Genomic DNA, 11482 nt, shown 5'->3' with positions numbered 1-11482 from the left:
TATTATAACGATGAAGTGAGTTACTACAAGTAAAGCATTTAGGAAGCTCTCAGTAAGTGTCAGTTGTCCCTGTGATTATGTGATTAGGAGAAACATCCTAGGGAGCCAGAAGACCTTGTCCTAGATCTCTCATTTAACTGCTTTGTGACTTTGGACATATGAACCCATGATTGCCATTTCTTCATATATAAAATAAAAATATTGATAATGCAATCTCACGGGGTTGCAGTGAGATTCAAAGGAACTAATATATGTAAAAATTAGCATTATGGAAGCTTTATAAATTATAAAAACTTGCACAAATATAGAATCACTAATGGCATCTTTTGTCTGCATCTGTATGATTGTACATTCCATTACGTTTTTTGCAATGGTTACTTCTTGTTTCTCCTTTCTCCATTAGCTTATGACGTCCTTGAAGCAGAGGTCACACCTCACTCTCTCTTCTATCAACCATGACGTCTAGCCTGATGCCTGCATGCACTCAGTAAATGGAAGATTGGAGGAGGAGCAGTCTCTTTGTGTGTATTTTTCTGGTATGCATTCCAGTTGTTTGCTTCCCCATTAGACTGCAGGTGCTGGCACTATCACCCCACATCAAATGTACTTTCCCCGAGGGCATACCTGTGAGCAGGGTCTACAAGGAAGTGTCTAGTCCCAGGAGCCAGACACCCAGGAGACATGAGCTGTGGGGACACCCTGGCCTGCCACTCTGCCCCTGGGACCTTCCCAGGATCTGCTCCCCTGTGCTCAGCCACCAGCTTTCCCATCTTCACGAGGTCTCTGAATTAGTCTCCATACTGTTGGAGAGACCATAATACCAGTTATTTTGCTCTTAGGTAGTCCAAACTAGGAAAAATGAGAAATCAAACCTCAGAATTTCATAAAGCAGCAGGGACTTCAAGGCCTGGTTTTCTTTCTTCCTATTTTGAAATCTTTCCAGGGTAGCAACTCTGGCTTCTGTACCTCTGTTTCCAGCTCCCATATCTTCATGAGGAGGGATTTCCAAGGGTGCCCTCTGCCTGATGGTGTCCTGTACTTTTTCTGTACCTTCAAAACACCCACCTGGTACTGTGCACAGAGAAAGAACTGGATACACGGTTGCTGATTGGAATCAAAAGGACGGAGAAAACCAAAATGAGTAGACTCAAAGGGAGATTAATTGCACAGGAGTCTGTTGACTGCATGACTGAAGCTGGATTTTTTTTTTTTTTCAAAACTGCTGGCTGCCTTCACATTTCCTGGTGGAAGTGGGACAGGTCAACAGACAACCCAGAGTTGTAGATAACTTTTGCCCACACATTATTCACTTTTTGGAGCGCTGGCCTGAAATTGAGGGGTGTGTGTGTGTGTGTCTGGAACGACGTGCCTTCCGTGAGCCTAAGAGGGCTCTGCATTCTCTTCCAATGGGCTGGTTACAACACAGAGGATGTGGACAGTGGAGTTTTTCCTGTTTGATGTCACAGGGCCACCCTTTAAAAGTCTGGGGGAAAAAAGGAGGGAATCTAGCCTGGGACTTTCACGCAAGATACCCACAAAGAAGAGGAGAAAAAGGCCTGTGAGGCACAGCCAGGGAATCAGGGAGGCAGTGTCAGGTTTCAAACTCCAGCCAGCCATTCAAAGAGCTGTGATGTCTGGCACCCGCCTTGGATTCCTGGTCTCTGTCCTGTGCTGGGTAGTCAGAGCCTATCCCAACACCTCCCCGCTGCTCGGCTCCAGCTGGGGTAGCCTAACCCACCTGTATACGGCCACAGCCAGGAACAGCTACCACCTGCAGATCCACAAGGACGGCCATGTGGATGGCACACCTCATCAGACCATCTACAGTGAGTAGGCGCTTCATTCAGGCTGGGAAGGATGGAGAGCTCCTCTGTCTACCCACCTCCAAGGGACCTGGGGAGGCTTTGGGGGAGACCAGAGGACTAATCTAGCCTCCTAGCTTCTTGCCCAGAAGCCATTATTTGTGTGTGTGTGTGTGTGTGTGTGTGCGTGTGTGCATGTGTGTTTAACCCAGGGAGAAGATTCTGCTACTTCCCTAATTAGCATTTATTTGTTTCTCCCAACAAAAATAATTTGTCTTAACTATAATCCCTCTTCCCACAATAGCAGCCCCTCTGACTTCTCCTATCCAGAGTCCAAAAATGTGCAGAAACAAAGGCAAAAAAGTTGAGAGGGGGAAAAGCTAGATAGATCATTGACGCTGAGTTTGGCTCATAAACTTTGGAGACGGCTAACAGAGGAGGTTATAAAAAAGATTCCTATATCAGACCAAGGATTGGAATAGATGAACTCAGGGGCTCTTTCCAAATTCTAGTATTCTGGTCTTTTAAAACTTCTCAGGAAAAATGTATGAAAGACAGGCTGTCCAGCTATACTGTCTTGATGGGTCTGACCAAGTGCATGGACATCCATGCATCCATGCACCCATGCATCCATCCACCCAACATGTTTGCTGGGGACTTTAAGAGGTACCCAGCTTGGTATCAGTTGGTGATTCCTCTCCATGGAGCTTTTTATTTTATTTTATTTTATTTATTTTATTTTATTATTTTATTTTATTTTTTTTATTTTCTGTGGAGCTTAAAGGTCTGCTCAGTAGCAGATTGAGCTAGTTGGGAACTCCTTGGCAACATGAAGCTACTGGAGTGATTTTAAAGATTAGGTTTGTGGCAAGCTAGACCACAATCCACAGTTGATCAATTAGCTATGATTCAGATGAGGGCCCCTTCACTTGCACGTGCATAGGGGGTTCTGGAGAGAGACGGGGATGAGTAGTGAAAGAGACAAGGCCTCCTATTTTAGAAGAATGTGTCAAAATTACACTGAGGATACAGAAGAATGCCAGCTGAGTCAATCTCAATCAAACGAAAGGAATGAAAGAGTAACCACAGTCTCTGTTTAATTAAAGGAAACTCCTTATGGGAATAATGCTTTGCCCTTATTGTTGTACAGACTTAACTGATAATTTTTGGTGGCTTTGCTGTGTGGGTATCAAAGGTCCTTAAAGCTGTTGCAAGATACACATGCACATGCAGAGCCAGCTATGCATATCTCTTCCAGTGCTCAGTGGATGGTGAGAGGAGATGAGAGGAGGGACCAAAGTTCTCTGCAAATACCATTCAGGTTCCAGAACTCAAGGGGATAGAGTAGGATTCAGGAGTCAAGATTTTGGAAACCAAATTGCAGTCCAATGACAATGACACAAATCTGAACTAAATCTGGATACATTTGATGCATCCAAAGTGTTGCTCATTTTATTCAATGGATATTTAACAGTACCTTCCCCCAAAAGGAACCCTCAAAGAGATGTCCTCTGGACCATGACATAAACAGTGTGAGCCAGCTGTGGTGAGTTGTGGGTGGTACAGCGTGTGGTACTCTGCCTATGAAGCAGGCAGCCTGACTTGTAAAACTTTTCCCTCAAATATCTACTGGCATAAGGCTCAGAGAATACACTGATACTAGTTGGGAGTGATTAAAATGACTGAGAAGATGAAAAATGAGTTGAACTGATTTCAGATGTTTTTTGGTAGAAATGATTTTGTTTTGTTAGACGTAGACAGTAGCTAAGTATTGTGTCTTTAGAAATTAACACAAACCTGCGGAGGGGAGTTGGTCACAGTGGGGAGAGGGAGACTTACCTGTCCTATTTTTTTTTTTTTTTAGATTTTATTTATTTGAGAGAGACAGAGAAAGAGAACACAAGCAGGGGAGGGGAGCAGCAGAGGAACAGAGGGAGAGGAAGAAGCAGACTCCCTGCTGAGCAGGGAGCCCCTTGTGGGGCTCAATCTCAAGACCCTGAGATCATGACCTGAGCTAAAGGCAGATGCTTAACTGACTTCACCACCCAGCTGCCTCTTACTTGACCTATTTTATATAACCCTTTAAGCTATTCAATCAGTCATTTTGTGTATTGCTAATATAAAAGTATACACGAAGGTCAAAAGTCACTAAAAAAGGAAAGAGGAAACACTGAGGCATACAGATAAGCAGCACAAGGAATTCACAGACTGGTGAAAGATTTGCTTTTACACTAATGGAAGGTGTGTGCTTTTCCCCCTCCTAATTAATTAGACATTTCCGATACAATCTGGTTCATTTGATCACTGTGCTTTAGTAAATTCTTGATTAATAATTGAATGCCCAAACCATCTATGGGTTGTCGGTTGTTGTGAAATTACTTGGCTATAAGATTCTATGACCTCCCTTGGGACTCACAGCGCCGATGTCAGGGAGTCTCTCCGACATCTGTGTCTCCTGTCCTACTGTGAAGAAGGCCACCCTCCCACCATCCCCACTTCATAGAAACAGCAGAAGGGATGCTTATTACCTGTGGTTAATACCACTTCCAAGATCCTGATATTTTTCTTTCTTCCATTTTCCCCACTAGTGCTTTCTTTACTTTAAGCGGAATTATTCTCAGGCTCTTTAATCTGGGAAAATATTCTCTTTCTTTTGGGGAGCTCAAAGCACTTTACATGTACCATCTCATTTATCATTTACTGTCATGAGAACAGAATGGAGGCAATAATTTTCTACTTTTTAAAAAGATTTATTTATTTGAGAGAGAGAGTGAGCATGGCAGGGGAGGGGTAGAGGAAGAAGGAAAGGGAGAGAATCCTCAAGCAGCCTTCCCACTGAGGAGGAATCCCAGGACCCTGAGATCATGACCTGAGCCAAAATCAAGAGTTGGATGTTCAATGAACTGAGTCACCCAGATGCCCTGATAATTTTAATTGCTTATAAAATAAGTTTTATAGCAGAGTGGAGGCAGGTGGAAATAGTCAAATTGCTAGCATTTAGAAAGTGTTTTTATTGTGGATAAAAATATTAACTCATTGCACCCTTAAGATGACCAAATGTGATAAATGATTCCATTACATATGAAAAACAAAGGTTAAAGAACTACACTGGCTCAAGGTCACTGAGAGGACACCTTGACCCCAACCCCATGCTCCCTCCAGGATCACATGCCAGTCCATTGAATCCACCTGCTGCAACAGATTGTAGGCCAGCAGCCATTGTGTGCCTTCCTTCTGCCAGATTCCGCCCTAGAACCTATGCTACCTGTGAAAACATGCCTTCTGAACAAGCCAAGGGAAAGCAATCTGTCTCTGACATTTCCTGCACTTTCTCATTGGCTCCTGTTGGTTGGATTCCAGTCTTTGTCCTTTGTAGCAGCTGTTCACTGTTCCCCTCCAGGCTGTTTTCTACTGGGCCCAGCCCAGGAGCCCAGGAGCACATGTAGCATGCACTCTGCCCATACTGACCCCAGGCATGAGGCCCGCATGGCTCACAAAGTCTGGGCCTGTTAAATGGCAGGCCAGCACACGCTACATAATGCCTTCCATTTGCTCAAAACATTTGAAGAAAGTCACTTTTCCAACCAAGATTGCATTTGAGTCTGACTGGAACCCTGTAAAGTTGGCAGCCCAGCTTCTATCATTCTCTTTACACAGCTGAGCAACCCGAGGTGAGAGCAATGACTTGCCCAAGGCTACAGAGTTAGTAATTGGAATCAGAACGCAGGTCCCCTGGTTCCTGGGTCAGGGTCCCTTCTCTGACCTGCTCAGGGGCAGAGTGATTTGGAGTTCTCATGGGTTGCAACGCATATCTTGGCATTTGAATTTGTCTCCTCAGGCTGGTGATGATTTTTGTTGGAGGCAAACTGCTGGATCATAGGAAGAGGATGTTAGAGTCACTTCCCTGAGTTTGAATCCTGCCTTAGTTCCCTTTGCACATAAATTGGGATGCTAATAATATTAACAAGATCACAGTTGTTTTGAAAATTTAAGATATGTAAAATACCTAAAGCGCAACCATTCAAAAAACAATGAATAAGTGTAATTTTATCCACAATTAGACTGAAAATTCATCAAGACAAAACTTTTTTTTTTACACATTCCTTTGTTTGTCTAAGGGCTTGTGATAGAATTAGCCATATATATGAGACCCATGGGTAGACCTCATTACAGGGTAATTTAAATATCCCCTGTGCCTCCTATACTCCACCCCACTTCCAGAAGCTTTCCTTAAGGCTAGCTCTTAGTCAAACTTGGAACAAATGAATGTTTCTCCTTGGCCTTCTTGCTTTCTCTTCTTTCTGGCTTGCTCCCACCCTCATTCCCTCTGTCTCACATCATTCCAATTTCAGTCCCTATGAAGCTAGTGTCTAAGTATTGTCTGGTACTCTCCTCAGGGCCTACACAGGGTAAAAGGGGGAGACAGGTATAAGTCATCCCATGAGGCTCCCCCACTTCCTGGACACGGTGCTAGGCATTTACAACCTCTCCACACTACATTTCTAGAATAGAAATTTGAACACCTGCCGGGGCTGTGAGGCCAAAGGAGATACACATGGAAATTCTGGGGTAAGTGAATGCAAGTGATTCCAAAGACTTAAAGAAATGATTTTTAGGGCAGCCCTGGTGGCTCAGTGGCCCTACAGCCCGGGGCATGATCCTGGAGACCCGGGATCGAGTTCCACGTCAGGCTCCCTGCATGGAGTCTGCTTCTCCCTCTGCCTGTGTCTCTGCCTCTCTCTCTCTCTCTCTCTCTCTCTCTCTCTCTCTCTCCTCTCTGTGTATTCTCATAAATAAATAAATAAATAAATAAATAAATAAATAAATACATAAATACATAAATACATAAATACATAAATACATAAATAAATAAATAAGAAATTATTTTTTAGCAGAAAATGTCAGGTAATTAAACAGCATTTGGGGTGGAACTCTTGCTGAATGATACTCTTGCCACAAAACAGAAAGCTTTAGACTTTAGTCCTTGGTACAATGCATTGCAATTGTTAAAAGTGCCAAGTCCCCATGAAGGCAGGCAGTTATTAATTATTTCAAGTGAGGGTAGTATGTGTGGATTTTAGGCCCTTGTTGGAGACTGGTTGTTGAATGGGGACACTGAAAGACCATGAGGGACCACACTGGAGGGGACACCATCAAACAAGGAAAGGACAAAGAGCAGCAATGGAAGATCCAAGAAGAAATTCTGTGCATCCATAGTATCTATTCTACACAGAAAAATAAACCCTCTGCTCCTAAGCAGCTCACTCTAGAAGAGACGCTAGATAATGTAAGCTTAGTTAAGGCAAGGTGAATGAAATGCATGCTGTAATAAAGGTGAGAGCATTAGTTCTGATTATGGAGATTAGGAAAGTCTTCAAAGAAAGTGAGCGTAGCCTGGAAGGATGAGAGACTTCAATAAACAGAGAAGGGAGGGGAAGATCAATTCTAACATGGTTCTTGATACAAAATGGGTGTTGGGTGATGGATAACTGACTATTATACAGATATCAGAGTGGAGCAAGCCGGACCCTTGAAAGACATCTCTTGGTGTAGATTTGAAAACTACAAAAGCCGAGGAGGCTTGGGAGAACGTGATGATCAACCACAAACATTAGGAGGTATTAGCTAGGCAACGGTGGAAGTAAAGACAGTGCAGGCTGAGAGAGGAACATGTGTCGAGCACAGGAGAAAGAATGCTGGGAGTTAAGAGTGCTTCATACAAACAAGAGGAGGAAGTAGGAGGCAAATGGAGGATGGAGGAGAGTGGGAGTGGGAGTTTAGAGGGCACAATCAGAAGAAAGGAAGCTGAACAAGTAAGTACAAGGGAGGGTGAAGCAAAATCATCACTGCCTTTAAAATCAATCAGGGGAGGTGAATTTTCAGGAAGTGCTCAAAGATAGGACTTGGATGTGCAACCAGTTTTTGACCTGGAAGATTTTCTCCATAGGTGCCTTGATGATCCGGTCAGAGGATGCCGGCTTTGTGGTGATAACAGGTGTGATGAGTAGGAGGTACCTCTGTATGGACTTCAGAGGCAACATCTTTGGATCAGTGAGTTTCTTTTTTGTGCTGGTCACCATGTAAAGATAATTCATTTCTTTGCCAGAACATGAAATTATACAAAGGTTTTATTGGCAGTGCTTGGTGATGTTTTCACTGAGTGATTTAGTTAATCTAAGTAATAGATGCTCAGGTTTATACAGCTGGGGTCTGAACCCAAGTAGTCTGGTTCTGGAGCCTGGGCTCTTCACCTCTAGTCTGACTGCCTATGGGAACCCATTTGTATATCTACACAGCACCTTGTATGTAGGTCCCCTAGTGAGAAGCCATTGGTGTCTTCCTGATTCTTTTACTAGACCTTCTTGACCTTGTGCTGGTCCCCTCACTTCTCTCCACTTTGGTCTCCCCACCTGGAAAAAGTAACGTGGGATCTCCCTCCAGTTAAAGATCTCTCCTGAATGATCTCTGTCCCCAACTGTGGCCGCTGGTCATTCAGGCTGGCGAGCAAAGGATTTCCCAAACGACAGGTTGCAGGCATATTCTAAAGAGTTTTGAGATCATGCAGTAGTGGGACAGCTCATCTCGGGAGCCTCTCACCACCAGACAGACCAAGAATACCATGACAGCAATGACTTCCTTTTTGGCTTGCTGTTGCGTCCCAACACCTACGACAGTATCTGGCCACAAGTAGACAACCCTCTGTGGAACAAATATAGGCATTACACTGAAGTATCTGTTGGCCACATTTAGGCAGATAGATAGTCCTCATCTGTAAAGCAGATCGGGGAAGTTTGAGGTTTTGAATGAAACAACACGCGAAGGTCCTAGCAGGTGTTCAATGAAACCCAGTACTAGTTAGTGGCAGAGTGAGGGCTCAAACCGGGGTCCTCTGTTGCCAGAGTTCCCCGCCCTAAATCCCAAAGGATATTATCTCTGGTCTGAGTACCCTCAAGCCCCATCCCTCCTCCTTTCTCCAGGTAAGGATTCCACCCAAGCCAACTTTCAGCCAAGGGAGGGGGCAAAGGCAGTGAATGAAGTTATGAGCCCCCCTCCAGAAACCGGACCCAGGGGCAGCCCGGCGGAGCCGCCCAAGGGCAGGGCGGCGGGGTCTCGGGCCGGGCGGGGGTCGGGGTGCGATGGGGGCAGGAGGGCGCGGGTCGGGTCACTGCCCCCAGAAAGGAGCGAGGGGCAGAGGCCGCCTCCGGGTAGAGTCCCAGGGGGAAGCCGGGCCCGGCCCCCCCACCCCCCGCCCCCCGCCCGGGGCCCGGGGCCCGGGGCGCGGGGCCCGGGGCCGCCCCCCACGCCAGCGCTCTCCCTTTCAGCACCTCTTCAGCCCGGAGAGCTGCCGGTTCCGACAGCGGACGCTGGAGAACGGCTACGACGTGTACCACTCCCCGCAGCACCGCTTCCTCGTCAGCCTGGGCCAGGCCAAGAGGGCCTTCCTGCCCGGCACCAACCCGCCGCCCTACTCGCAGTTCCTGTCCCGGAGGAACGAGATCCCCCTCCTGCACTTCAACACCCCCAGGCCGCGGCGGCACACGCGCAGCGCCGAGGACTCGGGGGACTCGGGGCGCGACCCGCTGCACGTGCTGAAGCCCAGGCCCCGCCTGGCCCCCGCCGCGGCCTCCTGCTCGCAGGAGCTCCCGAGCGCCGAGGACCACGGCGTGCCCGCCAGCGACCCGCTGGGGGTGCTCAGAGGCAACAGGGTGAACGCGCACGCCGGGGGGATGGGCGTGGACAGGTGCCGCCCCTCCCCCAAGCTCGTCTAGGGAAACCCGAAAGGGATCCTGTCTAAGCTGCCCTTCGGGAAACTAACTGCCGTCCTGGGGCCCGCGCCCCCTGCAGTCCGGGGAAGGGAAGGTGGGGGCGCTGCGGGCACGGGGCGGCTTCTCTCCCCATCGTCCACCAGGAGGTCCCCTGAGGATGTACCTTCGAGGCTCCAGTAATGGCCATCTCGAAGCTTCCCCCACCCCACCTGTACCACTCTTCCGAACTGCGAGGCCCAGAACGACACACTAGCAGTTTCGCCCTCATTAAGGAGACGGGGACTCCCACTGCCGCCACCACCACCTTCCCCCTAGCCCCCGGGGGAAGTGTCTCTTCCCTCTCTTCATCAGCCTAGTATTAAAAACCAAGCAACGGGTGAAAGGAAGAGCAAATACCAGTAGCTTCTCCACTGCTCCTTACATTTGTGTTACCTGCCTGGACCCTGTTGGCATTCGAGTTTGCGAACCTCGACTTAGGGCATTAATAGCTGAATTGGGCAAACTGATAAAAACCCTAATCTCAAGGCTTTGCTCTTCCTTGAGCATCTGGAGCAGAGCTGTCAAAAAGATTGGTAGTAAGCTGGTCAAAATGAACTAGAATGCTCGGACAATGGAGGCAAGAAGTCAAGCTAGAAAATTCAACCTCCCGACAGGGTGGGCACTGCTTGCCAGGCTCTCTCCTCTTCTATGCAGCCAGAGCAGCAGGAAGGCTGAGAATGACCCTGCCTGTTTCCAAGCAGCCCAGGATATAACCCTGTCTATGGGCCCCCGACTTTGGCTTTAGTGAATTTGGCCTGAGGAAGAGCTTTGGCAGAGGCTCATGAAAACCCCCCCTCCTAGGAAATGGAAATAAATGTTTAAAATGGAAATAAATTCAAACTCCCCTTGGAGGCATTTGATGAAGCCTACTTCCAGCCTAAGTAGTACTGTATTTGGGATGAATTCCAAAACTGTTACAGGAAGGGAGTCTTGAACCAACCGGGCTGCTCTGGGTTCCGTTTTCCGCGGACTAGCAGATTGTGTCCTTTAATCTAAGTGAGGTGGCACTCAGGGGGAAAGCAGCCCAATCCCCAGGGGGCCAAAGTGTAAGAGTTACACAAAGACAGCACTGCCAGCTGTTCACCATGTTCTCCTCACTGCTCTGCAGCACTGGCTACAGAGGTGGCTAAACATGCCTGGGCTGACATGTTTGGGTCTCTGTCCACTTGCAAATTCTGGGGGCCTTACATGAAGACAGCTTTCAGTCCCAGGAAAACCAAACCTCACTTACCAACATGACAGGTGGGCCTGATGCTCAGCCTCCCCCTCCCTAGCCTTCCCACCTGACTTGGAGTCTTTCTATAAGGGAGTCCCTGTTCCTACCTCTATTGAGATGGCCACCTACAGAGCAAAATGCTAATGAGCAAAGTAGATTTAAATAACAGCTTCTTCTAAGTCCACTTGTTTTTTCCCACTGCCGTCAGGCACCCAGCCTTAGAAACGGATCCATTTTTACTTATGGAACATTGGACAGCTGTCTTCACCTGATGGTTTTAAGCTGAACTTGCAGGACTGGTTCCTATTTGGGAACACTAAAACTATGTATACTACTATATAGCAGTGCATGGCAAGTATTTTCTCGGTAGTTTTCACTTCCCGTTGGAGATATTATACTGTTTAAAAGCTACTGGAAGCTCCCCCATACTGATAACTAGATGTAACATCCCAAAAGGACTTTGGTAGAAAACTGGTTGTAATCTTACAAACCCAATGCCATTTGTTAGGGGTTCTTCCTTTGGCAGAGCCAAGGTAGTTCCCACAATTTCCTACATTCCTTAGCATGTGGCAATATTTATTTATTTATTTGGAAAATCTGCCTATCGCTCAATATTTATAGATATTTATAAAAGTGTAACCCCATGTGTTTTCTTCTGT

General features: G+C 46.9%; 1 protein-coding gene across 1 annotated transcript; it reads left to right on the top strand.

Annotated features, from left to right (window-relative positions):
- Nucleotides 1-1630: 1630 nt before the first annotated feature.
- On the top strand, nt 1631-9571 carry FGF23 (fibroblast growth factor 23). The gene is made up of 3 exons (XM_055315376.1): nt 1631-1826; nt 7750-7853; nt 9125-9571. Exons 1-3 carry the CDS (start codon nt 1631-1633, stop codon nt 9569-9571), a joined length of 747 nt encoding a protein of 248 aa, XP_055171351.1.
- The last annotated feature ends 1911 nt before the right edge of the window (nt 9572-11482 follow it).

This window comes from Nyctereutes procyonoides, unplaced genomic scaffold, assembly GCF_905146905.1.
Source record: "Nyctereutes procyonoides isolate TBG_1078 unplaced genomic scaffold, NYPRO_anot_genome, whole genome shotgun sequence".
Lineage (NCBI taxonomy): Eukaryota > Metazoa > Chordata > Mammalia > Carnivora > Canidae > Nyctereutes > Nyctereutes procyonoides.
Note: the sequence above shows the minus strand (reverse complement) of the source record. Positions and strands in the feature narration are given on the sequence as shown.